The sequence below is a fragment of the Sceloporus occidentalis genome, unplaced genomic scaffold (assembly GCF_023333645.1).
Source record: "Sceloporus occidentalis isolate IW3139 unplaced genomic scaffold, rSceOcc1.0.p SCAF_117, whole genome shotgun sequence".
Taxonomy (NCBI): domain Eukaryota; kingdom Metazoa; phylum Chordata; class Lepidosauria; order Squamata; family Phrynosomatidae; genus Sceloporus; species Sceloporus occidentalis.
This window is the reverse complement of record NW_028317097.1, coordinates 2,808,075-2,828,441: the sequence shown is the minus strand read 5'-3', so window position 1 is coordinate 2,828,441 and position 20,367 is coordinate 2,808,075. Positions and strand designations below refer to the sequence as shown.

General features: G+C 38.0%; 1 protein-coding gene across 1 annotated transcript in view; it reads left to right on the top strand.

Moving 5' to 3' along the window:
- The first annotated feature begins 6,259 nt into the window (after positions 1-6,259).
- Positions 6,260-20,367, top strand: part of LOC149282413 (protein unc-80 homolog) — a 67,494-nt gene continuing 53,386 nt past the window's right edge. The window contains 17 exon segments of the mRNA XM_089498243.1: positions 6,260-6,351; positions 7,779-7,827; positions 9,400-9,556; positions 9,651-9,946; positions 10,053-10,176; positions 10,801-10,874; positions 11,105-11,244; positions 11,781-12,042; positions 12,145-12,279; positions 13,755-13,971; positions 14,071-14,211; positions 14,290-14,558; positions 15,657-16,010; positions 16,365-16,526; positions 17,793-17,940; positions 18,176-18,324; positions 19,464-19,630. Of these exon segments, the coding sequence (XP_089354369.1) occupies positions 6,260-6,351; positions 7,779-7,827; positions 9,400-9,556; positions 9,651-9,946; positions 10,053-10,176; positions 10,801-10,874; positions 11,105-11,244; positions 11,781-12,042; positions 12,145-12,279; positions 13,755-13,971; positions 14,071-14,211; positions 14,290-14,558; positions 15,657-16,010; positions 16,365-16,526; positions 17,793-17,940; positions 18,176-18,324; positions 19,464-19,630 (2,936 nt within the window).

Below are 20,367 nucleotides of genomic sequence, written 5' to 3'. Positions count from 1 at the left end.
ATGTGTTTTAATTTAGCAGTGTATGAAGTTAAACATAAATATTAATAATATTAATAATGATAATATTTACGCATGAGCTCTTGGCAGGATTTGGGCTCAGAGCAGGTATCCCATCCATTACTTAACAGATCCTTCTACACAGCATACAGATATTACCTAAAGACAACATCTATGTCAAGATTTATTCATTACGTACATCATTTTCCACTGAAATCCTCCATGGAGAGTAGGGATCCTATGATTATGATAGACAGGTTTCCTCATTCTGATTTATCAACGTTCACTGAATTAAGAGCAAACTTCACATATTAGAATACTCCCAAAACATCACCCCAGCTGTAATCACTGCTCTTGACTAGTCTTGCATGGAGCCCTAAAGTACTTAGTGTAACTTCAACATGTGCCTGCCAACCACCCAAGCAAAGTTTGTATAAGAGCCATGTGCAGTAAGAGAGGCTGCTCGTCTCCCTGTTCAGATAGTGGTCCACCTTCCATAAACCAATCCCCATTGGCTAGTGACTACCATTAATGCTTTTCTGCCGTGCGCCACCAGGAAATGTGATCGGTTTTAAAAAGAAATAAACACACTTGCTAGTACATGTCATAGAAGCCGGATCGTTGTCAGCATGCAAGCTGACCATGCTAATGGTAAAACGGGCCACTGAAGGAGAAGAAATGGGGATGCAGGGTGGATAAGGAACAGCAAACGTAAAGCACTTGTTTTATGACTAGTTCCTGTATAGTTGTTAGACTCGTAGTTGCTCAGATGACCTGCATTGCTCTGTGGAGCATCAAACTCCTTCAAGCAGCAGAGATCATGAAAAGAAACTTAGCTTTGTGCATAGGCAAAACATTTCCGCTACCTTTTTCCACCCGTTTGATACAGTATTATTAATCTAGATGTATATATATTTCTCTGTGGCCATGTTTTCATTCACTCTCCCGAAACCCTTTCATATACTTGAAAATTCCATTTCTTACTCACAGTATCTGTGTCTATTGCGCCATTTGGTAAAGCAGTTTTAGGTAGGCATAATTTAATGTTAGGAACGCTTCTCATTTTTCCTATATAAAAAAATGCAAAAAAAATTAATTAATTACATGCATTGAGAAAAAAAACAAGAAAAAAAAACATGAAACAGCAAAGCTGTTTAGCATGAAATTGCTCATTATGAGGTCTTTAGACTCATTGGCTGTCTCAGTTTGACTTTAATTTCTATGCTGGAAGGTTCTGAAAGCAAGAATGTTTTGTGATTGAATTTACCATTTTCTCTAGTTTCTGACTTAAAGGGCTGCAGTATGATCTGGTTTTTTAACCTTGAAGGTTCGTGTCATCTGTTTTCCCCTTTATGAGCTGAAACCAATGAGGTTTTATTCATGTTTTTTTTCCCTATTTGCTAAAGTTGAACTGAACCAATTTCTGCTCATCCGCATGAGAATTTTGAACTCTTGCTAAGGTGAAGGGGTTTGTAAAAGGTCACAGCGTTCCGAAGGCTTATGGCATCACCTCTAAGTGATGCAGTGGCTTATGTGTGCTACAGCAAATCTAACGTAACTTTGGCGTACAATATATCTAAGTGGTGATTTGGTTTAAGGATGACCTTCAATGAATGGTACGGAGATACATTCTAGAATGATACAAGAAAAGTGTACAAGACAAATACTAACCTGTTTTTGTAACTCTGTATATATCGTATAGTTGGAGACGATTGTGTGGCAGCGCCCAGATATTCCATAGGATTTTCTTATTGCCAAGATTGTCTTCATTTCGCTGTAGGAAACACCAAGGATGCTTGGGCGTTTAGCCATTCTTTTAGTTTATTAAATATGCACTGGGTAAGTATATACATTCTCTTGGGGTGAGTGAAATCGAGCACCCTTTTTCCCTACACCACCATTTTTGGGCCTACATGTTAGATTCCAGCATCATTAATTTAAGGGCAAGAAACCGTACATAATATAAAGACTAAAACCTTAGCTAGTGACTACAAGTAGCCTGGATTTTCTACTGTCCTATGAAGATTTACGTAAGCATACATTTTTTCCTGATCATTGAGATTGTAATTTTAATGAAAGATAGTAGATAAATGGAACAGTTTGGAGGTTAATATTATTATTATATGAGGGAATTTAAACAGGCATGGGATAGACACAAAGCTATCAACACTATGGGACCAGACCAATGATTGATAGGGGTTTGAATTCTTACATTAGGAGAAATGGGCAGACTAGATGGGCCAAATGGCTCTTATCTGTCATTAAATTCTATATAAAATCAAGAAAACAGCCCAGATTGCTTCATAACAGACATACTGTATGTATTATTGGGAGGAGCTGGTCTTGTTTTAGCTTCCAACTTCATACAGCGTCATACATTCAACTGGAAAAGTTTAATAACTGTGCAGGAATGAATCTCACTTCGTCACATGATGAGCATTCATGCACCTAAATGTATAGCTTATCTCCCTAATAAAGATTTTCCAAAAATACAACAGTCTTTTTGCTAACACTGCCACATTTGATTTCCCCAGGCGCACTCAGCAGTATTATTCAAGGTATAACATTGACCATGAATATTGTTTTGCAGGTGCTTTCCCTTTCTTAGCCAGTCATTAATTTTAATACGTTTTTATAGCCGGACACCTTGGATTTTACATCTCTTCTGAATAAGAAGTAGGTCAGGTGTAGTCATAAACAGTGGGGTATACCATTTCTTGTGTACTCGACATTAATAATGAGGGTACTGCTGTGGTCTAAAACAAATAGATTTCCTAAACCAAGCAGATGAACCAAAAGTAAAATATACAGGCAAGATCGTATAGTTATCCGGTAAATAAAAGTACCTAAGCCACCATCAAAAATCAAACAGATCTAATAGGAGGCCGGTACAAATAGTTGGAGACATTATCTAGCCTGGGTTAGAACCCCTACCGCTCATGTACCTTATATTTCAATCCTTCAGTACTTTGGATATGCATTAGAGCAGGTATAGGAGATGGGGTGAAGTTTATACTATGATCCTTTTCCAGATAAGTAATAACAGTAGCAGATTTTTTTAAGCATGTACGCTATATTTTGGTGAGCACCCTTAAGCATGCTACGGTAGTGTCCCTATCATCAGACAGGAGTATTTGAAGGGCTCGCCACCAATGTAGGGGCAGTGACATCCATCAGCAGGGCAGCCAAGCTATCCTAGGTGGATGTACATGTGGGCTTACAAAGTAAAATTTCTTAGAGAAAATGAAGAACGTGTTATATTCTGGAATGAGAAGAACATCGTGTGTTAATTAAAATGTAGATACCCGTTCTCCATGAATCCTAAGTATCCTGTATTGGCGTATTCTATGCCGTACTTGACATGTCACAGAAGACTTCCAGCCATTGTCTCTGTCTAGCAGTTAAAGACATAACTTAAGTACAGTTTAGCGTTTAATAGGGATTATGGATGTTCACATTATATTTGCTGGGTTGTTGTATTAATAATGGTTGTGGCTGCCATTTTTTTCCATAACAAATGCTACCATAGAGATTATATGGAAGCCACCCTCCAATTCTAGTGATCAGTAACTTGAGTATAATTTATGAAATATTCAACAAACAATGTCAAACACTTCAACTTTAGCAAAAAGGGAAAGGTCACCTCGGCTGAGATACAAGGGGTACAATACTCTTTTAACAAACTGTGCATTTTCATGATATCTTTAAAGCCTGTAAACATAGGGAGGTGTTTATTGAATGGCTGGTGGTAGTTTGTTCATGTTTTTCAATCCAATTTGCAATTGTATTTGTTGCTGTATAGTGATTGTTTTGCAAAATAAAACCGCTTGTCATGGTCTGTATTCCATTCTTTTCTTTGCAAACTCTTACTAATCACCCTATTCTGTTGGCCATTGAACTGCCCCGTGCTGAGAGTTGCAGAAATGTAAAAACAAATGACAATAGAGAACGCAAAGCCAGAGACAGCGCTTGACAGGTCCACAGCACCTTCTATTAACCCAATAAATCTCCCAATAAACAGCCATCTGGCACATAAGGAGTTAATGATGCAGAAACAACTCATCAGAGGAAATTCAACAGGGTTGACTCTTTACAATGTATAATAATGATATCATAATGATTTAATGTTTTCAACAAACTACCTCCTAGGTTACAGCCCTGCCTACGCAAAGCGTGTTACGCAGTCAGTATGCCTTCTGTTCGAGATTCTATGTGCTGTCTCAGATCAGTTCCATTTTTTATGCGGTAGAGTCCTAGTTAGCAGTAGCCTACAGGTATTTACAGCTAATGCACTAGAACAGTATCACGATGAAATGAAACTCAACTCCTAACAGTTTCTCCATGTATTAACCCATTTCCCAACTCTATTGGGAATATTATTTTCTATCTCTTCTTTGTTTCCTCATGCAAAGTGGTTTTAGAGCACCAAAGACAGGAACATTTGCAGCATCATTTCTTGTAGCCGGTGGCCTTTCTAGCTTCAGCACTGCCTTATGCCTAACCCATGGCAGCATCACCAGCGAGACCTCTCTGCGCTGCACCCCTTACTGCTGAGCTCCACAAAATGATGTCATATCCTGGCAAGAACTATGGAGGAGGTGCGGATTCGGCACAGTCCTCCATAGTGTTAGTGGATCAGCTAGGCAGATCACATTTCTCCTTTTTAACAGGCAATAGGCTCCTTGTTTTGCAGGGTCTCCCACCTTCAGGTGACACATCTTGGGCGTTTTAGTTCATCAAAAACTTGCAGTTTAGTTAGTGGCCTACACCTGGGAAATCGGTAAGGACTGTATATTAGCCCAAAATGGTAAGCAGCAATACACGTCAACATTGTATGCAGATGAGATGGGTTTTGATGCAATAATCTAATAATTATCCAACAGAAGGGAGAAAAGCACACAATAACTATGGATTTCACATACTTTTACATACTCTACGCAAGCAGCAGATCAACAGACATCAAAACAAAGCGCTGTAAATCCCACCATTTTCAAGTGAATATAATATTTAATCTCCTCCCCAATTTCAAGATGCAATCATATGTTAGCACCCTAGCTATATTAACAACGTGGTAGTGCATAGTGTCTACAGAATATAAGGAGGTTGTTCTAATGAACTGTAAAAGAGGTGACAGTCCACTCCCGAAAGCACCTACAATGGGCACATGGAGAAATGTTAGAAGGTGGCCTGGTCTGATGAATTATGTTTTCTTTTACATCATGTGGATGGCCAGGTGCGTTGCTTACCTGGCACCAGGAAGCCTTCATGGAGGCCTCACCTTGCAACTTACAGGACATAAAGGATCTGCTGCTAACATGATGATAACAAAAAGCACAGCACACCTTCAGAGGCCTAGTAGAGTCCATACCTTGGCGGGTCAGGGCTGTTTTTGTGACAAAAGGGGGACCTATATGATATTAGGCAGGTGGTCATAATGTTATGGGTGATTGGTGTAGCTCAATCTACAAATATTCACAAACCCTGGATAATATTTTCCACTAATTGAACCTGATAAAGATTAACAGGAAAAGGAGTTACACATATAGTGAAAATCAGGTGCAATGTGGTGCACCGCTTTTACCACAATACAAAAATTGCTTTTTGCATATAAACCTTAATATTCCTTCACATACAGGCATTTGGTTTTGTAAAGATTAAGATCTCTATGTAAGAACATACAAGAATATATATTCCTAAATATTTATTTTCCATTGCCACATAAGACTAATCAAATGACATTGAAATTCGACTCCTCAGGTAAATTAGAACATGTCTCTTTTCAGTTACTTTCTCTGACCAAAGTCTCAGCTGTTATCATTCAAGAGGTTTAGGAAGCTTTCAGGGCCCCTGCAATATATGGAGATATAAAAATATTAAGATGGGGTGGGGCATGCATTACACAATTTGAGTCTTACCATACTTTATAAAATACATTTCAGCTCCAAACTAATCATGAATAAAGCTGTGATCTCTGTATATGTGCCTATTAACCCTGGTAGCAGACAAAAGTATTGTATGATATCTACACCCACCCCACCCCTCCTCCAATGCTCACATAAGACGACGTGTTGCTTCTGACTCCAAGCTGCTTGCAGTTCCAACTTTTGGCCACTTGGTGTCAGGGCGCTGTCCACAGGGGGAGGTGCTGAAAGGAGAAAATCACAGAAGCGGACATCTTCCTCAGCTGCATCCAGAGAGCCGGGAGAACGGCTGCAGTCGGCTGCAGGGGACGAGCCAGGGCCGGTGCCCAGCAGCTCCAGACATGGTGAAGAGGAAGAGCTCGGAGGGTCCGGATCAGGAAAGGCATCGAGGAATCCCTCTCCCTATACAGATCTTCCTGTGGAGACAAACAAGGTGCAGATGCCCCTGCTAGATACTTCTTGCAATGTATCTGCTTAGCATTCACATTCATCCTCTGATGATCTCCTGTCAATGGCTGTCCCTCTGCTCATATTATTTAACACCTGATCCAGTATCTCTATCCATCATCCAACTAATCTCCCACCCTACCTCCTCCAAAAACATCCAGCATCATAATAACCACAGCAGTGCATTTATTCCCTCTACTCCTTATGTTCAATACCATATTCCCACCCTACAGCAAATATATATATATATATATATATATATATATATATATATTCTATAACTTACCTACACATTTGCCTTACCTTTTTTTCCTATGACTTCTCTGATCATTTTAAATGGCTTCACATCACAGCAGTAATCTCATATGTCTCTTTCTTTCACATATTTCCTATTCATCCCCATGCTGATTTTACTTGCCACTTCTGTTCAACCCCAGACATCGTTTTAGAGAATCCTCCTCTTATCATCCATTCTGTATCTCCTTCATCTACATGGTAACCACTCATATTTTATTACTTTCCTAAGAGAGTTAATAATCTAAACACCGTACATCAGATTCTATCAAATCCCATCTTTCTATGGCTACAGAATCCTTTCTCTGTCACTGAATCTTTATTTCCTACCAATCAACAGGATTTCATATCGTACAAAGCTCTTCCGAGGATCAGAACACATCATCCTTTATGAGTTAATAAAATACATACATTTCATACAAAAAACATTCACAGAAATTATATATATATATATATATAATATATATATCTATCTATCTATAATCAATCTGTATTTTTTTATATATATACACACGCACACGCTATATACTGCATATAAATTTATTTATTTATATATATATATATATATATATATATATCTATATATATATATATATATAACTTGATTCTCTGCAAGATTCACAGCATTCTGCCTCCAGTGGTGTAAAAAACCAGATTAACCATATTAACCTATTTATATACCTCGGTATTGAACATCGGCAGTGCTAGGCTGCCTTGTCCTGTTAATGATTGACTTACATATGAGTTTGTATTTGAGATACAGTGTCATTCTGGTGGCGGACAGTCTTGGACAATGAAATAGGAAACCTTGGACACAGCATCGGACCCGTCCCACTTCTCTCCATGGAGACAGGATTAGGAATTATTTGCATTTGAATCCCAGTCATGTTAAAACGTGTGTCTGAGTATTCTTCCATTTAAATGCATGTTTGTTTCCCTTCTAGATAATTCCCCTTTTCTCCATGTGTTATTATCTGGTTTCATAATCAGTAACAGCATTTTAATTTCCTAGGACTTCTAGGTCATGTACCGAAGTGTGTAACAATTCTGTCCGTCTTCACCGGTAGTTTTTATGGATCCTCTAGGTTTTTAAGTAACAAACCCATCTGATTTTTGCAGTGCATTTCTGAGACCAAAGCTGGGCAAACAGTATGAAGCCTCATGTGTGGTACGTGCTAGTTCATTATTAAATGAGTCAAATAATAAATCTAACCAAGAAAAAGTAAAGATTTACGTAACAAAATGTTTTTTCATTGATTGAATGCTTCTGTCATAAGCTAAAGGCTTGCACAAAAAATTCCGAAATTTATATTTAGAGTGGCCCTTCTGAATAATACATTGTCAGCCATTCTTCGAGATAATCAAGGACCAGTAGATCACTTTGCCCAAATTTTATGCTAGATCTCAGCTGTACCATGCTCATTGGCACCTTTTGGCCCGGGAGGGGGAGGTGTTCCTGGTGAAGCGCTAACACATACACACTGAGACACATATTTACACACTTACACACTCACTTTAACACATACACTCACACTAACACACACATACTGTACCTACATAAACACACTCTTACACATGCACTCTCATGCTAACACACACAATACAAACTTACTCTAACATACATACATATTTATTCCCTCCCTGCCCAGAGCCTTCTTTCTAGCTGTTCACACACACTGTGCGAGCATCCTTGCTTTTACCACAAGGTTGTGTAACATTGCACATTTATGCACTGCGGCTTGGAGCAACCCTTTTTGAAGAATTGCCCCCCTTCCCCTGGGCCTCGCCTTCTTACTAGGTATTTTACTTAATGCCTGTCTATGAATCCAAACCCAGAAAAGAGATATCTTTGTCTCAAAGTTAAGAGAGGAAAATTTGTATAGACTCTTTTTTACATTAGGAAGACTTGCCGCCTATAGTGTATGCTTCAAAGTAATATCCATAAACCCTTTTCTTAACGGGCAATATGATAGGAGAAAGTATAAACATATAAATAAAAGTGATAAAGATTTATCGTGTAACAATGTTGCATTGCAGTTATTTAACTCTTAAAACACAAATACTAAGATTATTGAGAATATTAACCAACAGTTCACACATTATGGAAATCTGTGTCGGAAATCTAATACGATCACCCCTATCAATAAAACGGGATTGTATTCTTTGTATGGCTATTTTTATAAGGCATAGAAGTTATGGGTGCATAGAAAAGACAGTAGCCAGCGGATCATGAGACCACCAATGTCCCTTCAAATAATTTAATAAAAATACTTTGGAAACTCACAAGTCAGGTCCAAGCTACTAAAACCCTCAAGTAAAACATACTTAAAAAGTAAAATAACAAAAATAAGGCAATTAAGCAACTGCAATAATATATACATACCATATACAACTAGTATCAGTCAAATAAATCAGTTCTGATGACTACATATTAGTATTAAATTTGCATAATGTCTTAATATAGCACAATAGCAATTTATGTAGGGTTTTATATATTATATGCGGTAGATCGTACTCAAACTGACAAAGAGGGACCAACTAATACATAAGGTTCCAAGGTTACAATAAACAGCAACTAGGATAAAGAAGAAGTACAGTGCAATCTGTGTGCCAGGCTATGAAATCTGAAAGCTTATAATTAATTCATATTTCAGTTTTGTATAATAAGATCTTTTCATGTTCCTTTTTTGCCATGTGGTTTTGTCTCTTTGTGGATTTATTTTTTATTCATTGTGTTTAGTCATTTGAGAGAGTTCTGGTGGAGAATAAACTACATGGTCTGTCACCTGCCTTGTCTGAAGCAATCCAGAGTATCTCCCGCTGGGAACTGGTCCAGGCTGCACTACCACATGTCTTACACTGTACAGCAACCCTGCTCTCCAACAGAAACAAGCTAGGTTGGTTATCACTTCACCCATCTTTTTGAGTGCGTTCTTCCATCTTCTTTCGATTTTACTGTATTCTCTGTGTGCTGTTTGTTTTACTGTGTAGGACATCAGGACAAGCTTGGTGTTGCAGAAACAAAACTTCTTCATACTCTTCATTGGATGCTCCTGGAAGCCCCTCAAGATTGCAACAATGATAGGTTTGGGACTGATCGAAGCTCCAGCTGGGGAGGAGGCAGTGGAGCATTTATTCACCAAGAAAATCAAGGTTCTCCAGGACATTCCAGGCCAAGCAACACCAATGAAGAAGATGAGAACAATCGCAGGAAGTTCCTGCAGAATTCTATGGCCACAGTGGAGCTCTTTGTGTTCTTATTTGCTCCTCTGGTCCATAGGATTAAGGTAACAAATATAATTACATTTCAATGCTAAACAAAAATGGATGCTCTTTAATTGTGAAAGATGTGGCTTAACTGTCTATACTTCATCATTTTTTTGTTTGTTGTAGGAATCAGACCTAACATTTCGCTTGGCGAGTGGCTTGGTGATCTGGCAGCCAATGTGGGAACACAGACATCCTGAAGTTCCTGCTTTTACATCACTTGTGAAACCCATTCGCAACATTATAACAGGTAGGTTGAGGTTAAATTTTTAGAAACATTTTATTCAAAACATGTTTTATAGACAACTGTCAATTTAAGTCCAGTATATGTTGGTTTGTTAAATACTTTTATTAAGATGTCATTATTAAATAAAATAAGTGTAATTTAGCATACTGATTTTTTAAAGAGTTACTAAAGTGCCAAGGTTGAATTATCGGTTATTGGTCACAACCTGGAAAGAGAAAAACGTGAGAGAATTTTGTGATGTAATAAAATAGAGGGTTGTAGTCACTAAGGCAGGAGTCTGCAGTGTTCAGATCTAAAAAATGTACAATTAAGTGAATTGCCAATATTGTATCGTACCAAAGGAAAAATATGAAAAATAACATAGGAACTATGAAAAATTAGGGTAAAGCTTGCCTACGTTACATATAAGCTCTTGTTCTAACAATTCTCCTCCTTAGAAATAAACTTCTCTCATGTACTTTGTTAAATCCCTTTATGTATTTAAATGTTTACATCATATCCCCTCTCTTCTTCCCTCCAAGCTTTAAATATTGAGAGTTTTACTGCAACACAGCACAAGCTCAGGTAAAAGCATTAACTTTATAGGAAAACAGGTCAGTTTCTCATATTGAGTCTAATGTCTTTTAGCCAAAAGAAGTTCCCCGTGTAACAGTCAAAGCCAAGTGGTGGAATCGCCCAAGTTGGATGTAGGACCTTCACAGGTGAGGAACTCGTCACAATGCATCTTAGAAAGTTATGACATTTTTTTCTCATATTTGTGTGTCCTTCACAATTCATGGGGAAAACTACAAGGCAACCCTTCTTCAGTGTAAATGAAATAAGAAACCTTTGACTTCCACGTGAAATAATATAAAATAAGATGGTTTTACCAACGATCCTCATTTCACTCTACGGCGGTGTTATATTTGAGTAATTTGTTTTTTCGTAAAAGGGATTTGAGGTAGTGTCTGAAGTGGCCCAGCCAGACTCCATCTCTCCCCGAGCTGCTGTTTCCAGCTGTCAGAGGGCAAACTCTTTTGATGGCTGCACCACCTCTCAGACCTCACAGGAGAGAGGCCCACCATTTCCAAGGTACTTTCTTTGACAAATTGAATCAAACACTTTGCAACTGTGGAGATATTAGTTTTTTAAACATTTTTGGGGACCTTCTAAATAATATTTTAGTTTAGTTTAACTAACCTTCTTTCATATGCAGGTGTTTCTTAATAGTTCTGTAGCCTATAATATTTACTAGACGTGTGCACAGCGAGCAAAATCAATTCTGGCTGATTTTCGTTTAGTTTTCAGAACATACATTTTTGGACAGTTAATTTAATTTCTTGACCATTCAGTTCGGACAGAATTTGGAGGCTTTTTCAGGTTCAAATGTAAATTTGGGGCAGTCCCTCTCTAGACAAACAAACAAATGAACTGAGGTTTTGTGTTCATTTTTGTAGATATGTAAAAAAGCACAAATTTGGCCAACATTCGTACAAATCCAAATGCACTATTCTAATATTTACTGTTTGCTGTACATTTGTATATCGAATCAGAGAAAATGCTGTTCTTATCATTGACTTCTTCTCAGACTTTGAAACTAGTTATATTTTACTATACCACCTTTTCAGAGCATCTTTGGTGATTCCGCCATGCCAAAAATCTCGCTATGCCACATATTTTGATGTGGCTGTTCTAAGGTGCCTTTTACAGCCTCATTGGTCAGAAGAGGGTACGCAATGGTCACTCATGTACTACCTGCAACGGCTCCGGCATATGTTGGAGGAGAAGCCAGAAAAATCTCCTGAACCAGAGGAGCCTCCACTTCCTCGTCCACGGAGCAGCTCTATGGTGGCAGCGGCACCTTCCCTTGTGAACACTCACAAAACACAAGTAAGAAAAAGAGTAGAGGGTTTTTTTTAGTTATTAGTGACAATCTTAATCATTATGACATTTCGAATAAGAGATTTAATTTGATTTATTTTTCATATAAAGGATCTCACCATGAAGTGTAATGAAGAAGACAGATCCCTGGGGACTGAACCTTATGCCAAGGTCTCCTTGTCCAACCTTAGACGATCAGCAATTCCTGATCTTTCCTCAGATATTGGGATAAACATCTTCAAGAAGGTGAAACCCTTTACCTTATAAATTATTTTCACAATCCTTATGGCTCTGCAAAATGTGACTTTGAACGTTGTACAAACAATGAAATATTGAATGTAACCTTACTGAATGTAATATCATTGCTACTGGCAAGTAAGCACCTGACAGGGCAAGTGTAGACCCGGATGTTTGTGCGTAGGGGCAAGCGTGAATATCCGTGTGTATGTATGTGTGAATGGGTGTGTGTGTGTTTGGACAGGCATTTGTAAGGACAGTGTATATTTGTGCATTTTACCACACCATTACTGTTGGTATTTTGGACCTAAGGAGAATAGACTGATTCACTTTAACACATGTTTAACCCAGGGAACTATTTAGATTTGTTTTAAATTAATAAACAATTGATAGTGTCCTTCACTGGGTCCAGCAACTGTAAAAACCATGTCCATGTCTATCAGTGGTTAAAATGAGAGTGTGTGGGTATTTGTGTACATGGTTAAGTGTGTGTGTGGGGCAGTGTACAAGTTAAACACTGTATGTTTCATTGTACGGTGTTAGAACATGAGTCAGTGGAAGTGTTACAATGAGTGTATGTGTGTTAATGTACAGTGCTAGAATGGGTATGTGTGTGAGGAGTGTCGAGTGTCAGTGTACAGTGTTAAACTGTGTGTGTTTTTAAGGGGTGTCATTGTACAGTGTTCACCCGTGTTGGGTATTAGTGTATGGTGTTAGACTGAGTGTGAGTTAGTGTACAGTGTTAGTCATTGTAAAGTGTTAGAATGTGTTGGGTGTCAGTGTACAGTGTTAGAGTGAATGTAAGTGTAGGGTGGTAGTATACAGTGTTTAGGGGGAGTGCCTATGTACAGTGTTAGAGTGTGCATTGGTGTGCATTGCTTGAGTGTCACTGTACAGTGTTAAAATGTGTGTTAGTGTATTGTATTACTGAGTGTGTTTGTTTATAAGGTTGGAATGTATGAGCCAGGAAGGTAGAGCGCAAAGTTACATGCAGGCAGCAGAGCAGTGAAGAAGTTTGTACAGAGTAGGGGGCAGAACAATTATTTCCTGTTCCTGTCTGTCACCATGTGGCTCAGCTGCCCCTGCACCATACTACAGTCTGTATAGCTTTTTTCACTTCTCAATCTTACTAGGATTTAAAAATATTGCAATGAAAGGGGGAGGGGACAAGAGAATATTTTGCCTGGGTTGCCACATGATGAAGTATCAAAGAATAGCATTTGGATCCAAAACACAGGAGAAAATAAAAGTCTAACAAGGTAGTACAATTAATATGCATGTTTATTTACCTCATTTGACCAACCTCTATGGGACTCGAAATCTGGTAGGTGAACGTCTTACTCGTTACACGCCCAAAAATGGCGCTTACTCGTAGGCCTATTGAATCAGTGTTTTGGACCCAAGTCTCATTCTTTGATACTTAAGCATTGCTAATGGTGGAAGTGCCGAGCGGTTACACAACGCTATCTACTATCTGCCTTTAGTTTAAAAGCCGTCGGGAGGATAGAGAACGCAAGGGTTCTATCCCTTATCATCATCAGGGGAAGAAGCGACAGAGAAGAATGGGTGTGCCATTTTTACTTCACGAAGACCACTTGGATGTATCTCCAACACGCAGCACATTTTCTTTCGGGAGTTTTTCTGGTGTCGGTGAGGACAGGCGTACTATTGAAAAGGCCGGATGGCAGACTACAATACTTGGTGAGTTCTAGAATACGTTATAATATAGTTTTTTTTCACTGTGCAGAAACATTAATGTAAAAAAATTTGTTTCAAATAATTTTCACAAAATTTCCGTAGGTAAATTCACCAGACGTGGAAGCTCAGACACTGCTACGGAAATGGAAAGCTTAAGTGCTAGACATTCTCACTCGCATCACACTTTATTGAGTGACTTGCCTGACCACTCCAACAGCCATGGAGAAAACACCGTTAAGGAGGGTAGGTGAACTGGTTTCCTCTTTTGATGTTTTAGCACAGAGTCAATAATGCTCATACATTTATTTTTACTCCTTCCAGTGAGGTCCCAAATCTCCACTATCACGGTGGCCACTTTCAACACCACGTTGGCTTCTTTTAATGTGGGCTATGCTGACTTTTTCACTGAGCACATGAGAAAGCTGTGCCACCAAGTGCCCATTCCTGAATTGCCACATGAACCATTGGCCTGTGCCAATCTTCCACGGAGCTTAACTGATTCCTGCATTAACTACAGCAGCCTTGAGGACACCGATCACATAGATGGAACCAACAATTTTGTCCATAAGAACGGGATGCTCGATCTCTCGGTAAGCAGGGCAGCGTGTGGAGGAATCTACAACAGAAAAAAAGAATTTGCAATAGATCAGAATCTGATAGATAAGATAGATGGTTCATCTAGTCGGGCCAGAAGAGGAGGCAAATATACAAAAATAAAAATGCAGCGCTAGCAATACTCAATGTCATAATACATTTATATAAAAATACATTTTATTCAATACATATATAATAAACAAATCAAGATCAATAAACACAATGGAGGTATATACCAGAAATAAATATTAACACTATATGATATTGTGATCTATATGATCTTGCCACTGCTAATGGAAGAAACAAAATGTCTGTTTATCCTGGCGGGGGGACAGAGAGGTTTGTTTTTAGAGTTTATTGGACCTTTTTTTAAATTTGTATCCTTATTTATTATTATGATGATTATTATTATAAATATTTCCTGATATTTATTGTGTTTTTCTATACTATATTTTATATCATATAGAATATTGTGGTGATTTTTACCATATATGTATATTGGTGCTTCTGCATAGCCTCACAGCGTTGATATATTTATATATAAATATATTGTGGCATTGTATAATTGTAGCTCTGTCTTTTTCTTTTTGTATTTAATTCCTTTTAGTGTGAAATACTGCAGCCCAGAGACTCGCAGGTTAATTACCCTAATAAGGATACCCGGAGACCCCTCTTTGTGTATTTTTGTTTAACCCTTTCTGGTTCCTATTCAATGGTGAATTGTTTACCATGTATTTCCTCGTGGAGAAAACCCTTAGGGGAATTTTCAGTGGTATTTCTGGGATAGTATATGAGCATTAGCTGAATAGAAATTGAAAATGCTGGCTAACAAATTTAGCATTTTCCATGCAAACAATGAGCAAAGAGAAAAAGTTAGGAGAGCCAAAAATTAAAATGAGCTCTAATATGCCATTTATATAAGTGACAATATTTCTTATGGAGAACATCAAAGAAACATTTATAAAATACATTAATATCCTTTCTAAGAATTTTCAGGTGACGATGTAATCATAAAGACATGATTCATGTACAATTTTAGCAGATGCGTATTTTACACAAATGCATATGGATTTTTTGTCTACTTTTTTCCTTAGTTTGTACTTAAAGCAGTATATCTCGTCTTAAACCATGACATCAGCTCTCGTATATGCGATGTGGCCCTCAATATTGTAGACTGCCTGCTGCAGCTCGGGGTTGTTCCCTGTGTAGAGAAAAAGAGGAAGAAAAGTGACAACAAAGAGAATGATTCCTCCTCTCTATCAGGATCAGCCTCAGTTTCCACAGAGAAGAGACAGAGTGAAGGGAATTTTCAGATGAAAGGGGCAGCCAGAGGATCAAATTGTGGATTTGGAGGAGCTCCTAGTGGGGCAGCCGGTGGTGGAGGAGGAGGAGATGGAGGAAGTGGTGGAGATGGCTATTTTGACAAGAATGACAAAAACAATGAAAAGGTATGATGGCATAAATCAGATTCACTCTCCAAGGTAAAAATGTCCTACGCACATTGAAATAATTAATAAAGTAAGATAGAGTTAGCAAATATCTTCTTTAAACCAAAAGTTTCATACCCACCAGAGTTCCAAAAATAATCAAGATCACTTTTCCCACTTTATCAGATCTGAGACATTACGTCAGTATTACTTACCGGTGGGGTTTAATGGCATGACATCTTCAGGCAGTTTTGTGTTAATTCTTCTTACATGAGGATTGATAATTGACTCACAATTGTTAAACTTTTATGTATGCTGGTTGCCTTGATCAAAATAATTTTTCCTTTCTCTGTTACATGCTCTTTGTGTTTTCAGGATGAGAATGGCACTGTAACAACCCACAATCTGGCTCTTACCATGCTTATAAAACTGGTGAAGTCTCTAGGTTGTGCATATGGTTGCGGTGAGGGGCATAGAGGGCTGTCTGGGGATCGCCTAAGAAACCAGGTATGGAGAGAGCGATGAAGTTGGTAAAATGTATCACATCATTTCTGCATATTAACCCCTTAATGGCAAAGGCCGTACATGTACAGGCTCAAAATGCATTGTTTTCAATGGGTTAAGCGACCGTCCATTGTCCTTAAGTGGTTAAACTGCGCAAATGCTAAGTAGGACAAAATAACAATACATAGTAAATACCTAACTATGGTCAAGGACAACCAGGCAAGTTATTAGGCAGGAAAAAAGTAAAAATTGAAGAAAAATTGAGGTTATTATTACATTAGTATTTTAAAAGAAAAATTGAATTTTTGAAACCAATTTGAAAATAAAAATGGCTACTTGCTAAGACACTGATAAAGAAGGAGGAGAGCGACCTGATGTTGCATACTTATGATTCATTAAGAGTTTAAGATGGGGATGAGACAGAAAGTTAGGGATTGCTTGTTCAAGGATGATGGTGAGGTTATGTATAAAGAGCGAGTGCAGTGCTTTAGTAAACGTAATGCAATCACCATAGCAACCAATGAAATGTTTCTGCCAATTACTCCATTTTTAAAACTTGATAAAAGTATTGCTTTTTTATTCCTAATATACATACATTAACAGAAAAAACTTGTATTTTAACCTGCGTGGGCAGGCAGGGGTTAACAGGTATGAGGACACAGAGATGACGCTTTCACTCAAAGGATGAAATCAAGCATTTAGCTTAGTATCCAAATCAAAATACATGCATAATAATCAAATAAAAGAAGAATGGAAGAGAGAATAACTGAAAAATATCATTGTGACCTTTTTCTCAACCATTAACCATTACACCAACATGCCATCAGCATACCATTAACCCACAATTCTCTCACGGGCGCTAAAATGTGTTTCAGATAATCAGACTGTTATTTAGGAAGTGAGTTGAGGTTAGGGAATATTTCAACTGACAGACTTCACCATGCATTTTGAAGATATAAAATTTCTTGAAAGTCATCTCACCAATTTAACATTGCATTCTGCCTGGCCAGTTTGGAGGAGAAACTCACTGGCCCTCTAGCACACGTTGCAAAGTCACATCTCAGAAGTTTCATCTCACCTCAAATCACCTTTAAGCAGTTCAGTAAATAGCCCACTTTCAGGAAGCCATTCATAACTTACTAATCAGAGTTAGGTTCACAAGTTCCGGGACATAATAAACCTGTATAAGGTTTGCTGATCTCCATGGCTAAAATGTTGATTTATGATAGTTGATTGCAAGCTCCTTTGCTACCCATCCAGGGTTGATAATACTAAATGGATATTACTTTTTTTGTCTAGGCACAGAGCTGCCTTACCAAGCTATATAAATTGGATAAAGTACAGTTCCGGCAAACCATGAGAGATTATGTTAACAAGGATTCCCTCAATAATGTTGTGGACTTTCTGCATGCTCTTCTCGGGTTCTGCATGGAGCCAGTTACTGACAGTAAGTCCAAAGATAAGAAAGCTAACAACAAGTCTATGAATGTATGGGTGAACTTAGGGCAGAAATTGTGTTTTCTATCATCAAACTTTTGGTTTGGACCTCATGATTTATGACAAGTAAGCATTGTCACCTGAAGGCATCTAATTCACCTGAATTTTAATAACTCTCCTTTACACAGTTCTGTGTATTTATGATATAGGTGTCCAATTTAAATACTGTCCTTGTATTCTGATAGACAGGGCTGGATTTGGGAACAACTTCACCACAATGGACAACAAGTCTACAGCCCAAAGTGTGGAGGGCATTATCGTGAGCTCCATGTTTAAGTCCCTGATTACACGATGTGCTTCAACTACTCATGAGCTACACAGTCCTGAGAACCTGGTAAGAGTATCCATATTAATGTGACAAACGGATACATTATGTATCTTTACTAGATGTTTCTTTTTTGTGTTATATATATATATATATATTTTTTTTTTATTTATATATATATATATATTTGTGTTATATATTATATTTTTATTTGCTCAAATATTAAAGACAATTCACAATTTTAGCTACAATCAAACACAACATATTCATATGCACTGATAGGATGTTAGTTCAAAGAAGAGGCAAAGTCACTTAAATGTAGAGTCCAGATCCTGGAGGAGTAGATAGGTGACATGAAATCTGGACCAGCAAAATTAATTGTTAGAAGGAGCAGAGGTGGTATTCATGGCAGATAACTTTGATCAGAGATCAAGTAAATTTGGACCCAGTTTAAGGCAGATGCTAACTGAAGTTCTCCCCATGCTTCAGGTCTCCAGAAGACCTAATGGGCTTAGAACAAGCCGTCCACAACCTTATCGTAGTCATCAAATGTTTTTGAGGTGATAAAGGCACTAGAAGCCATTGTACTCTAAACCAGAACTTTTTTAACATCTAATAGGGTAGTTTTTTCCCTTACATTTCCAGAGTCACCTAGTTTATCAAGAGTGCAAAGTTGACCCATTTTGATCTATTTAAGAATATCCCTGTCTTTACCACTAAATGTTTTGCTAATCGCATTTACGAAGATTTCATGTTTAATTTGACAAGACCAAGAACTGAGTAAGGTTTGAGATCTAACAAAAGGTAGAAACAATGTTGCGGCTATACACACTGCAGGGAGGAAGGTTTCTTAATTGTTTCAGCGTTAGGCTGATCACCGTGGAGGGGATGGTGCTAATCTGTTCATATGTATTTCTATTTCATATACATTTTCATGTTTATTTTTGTGTGCATTATGCATGAAAATACTCAAAGCCCACGACTCTGTTCTTATGGTGTCACTGTTTACTTAACATATGGCAAGTGGCTTAATATGATAATTCAGAAAAGTAGGTGGTGAAATATAAAAATGTCATTGTCAAACCTGGTTCAAAACATATGCTCAGTCACTGAATAAACAAAAAAAAACCCCAGAACACATGGGAACATCCATACAAAACGAGGTTTTTTTGGGAGAGCTAATTGCATAGTGTATCTTCTCCTTTCAGGGTCTATATTGTGACATTCGACAGCTGGTACAGTTTATCAAAGAGGCTCATGGCAATGTTTTTCGAAGGGTTGCCCTGAGTGCTTTGCTGGACAGTGCAGAAAAGTTGACACCAGGGAAAAAATCTGAAGACGGAGAACAGGAGCCAAGACCTTCAGGAAGCAAAAGGTTTGCGTGTGAAAGTGGGCATGTAGTACTCATGCTAACTAATTGGTTACTATCCATGATTATACACCACTGTGACTGGTTATTTTGCTCTTCTGCTGCTGCTGCTTGAGGCTTGATGAAGTTTGTTCTGCTTAGCTGGGTTTAGCTGTTTTGCTTTGCTATGGAGGTTGCAAAGATTCAACATTTTGTTTACAGCATTGTGTGTGGCTAAGATTGCTTTTGCTCAGATGTCCTCTGCTGTGCAAGGCCGCCACTCCCTCATTTCATTCAGCTTCTTTGTATTTCAGCTGTACAACTATACATGGAGTCATATGTCATATAAACTACAGTTAAGACCTAGGTCCAAATCATATAGGCCCTGGAAGCTTCATATGCATTAAAGCTACTTTCCAGGTACCCTAAAATAAGAGACGTTAGACTTTTGCTTTAGAAGGCCCAGATTAGACTTGGGCGCAGGCATAACATTTGTTTTAGTTTTCATGTTTGTTTTTTGGGGGGGTGCTTCTTATTCGATGGAATTCGAAATTCGTATGTCGCTATGTTCATCAGTCTGGTTGCCATGGAAACAAGAAATAAACACGTCGAAGACGTTGAATAGGGATTTTGAGACCAATGGATGGAAGAAAGAGGGTTAAATTATCTTAATTTTTAATAGGTGTTAATAATTACATTAAAAAAATATTTAACACCATGTATTAAAGATTAACTAGTCCACTACCACCCTTAAACTTAATTTA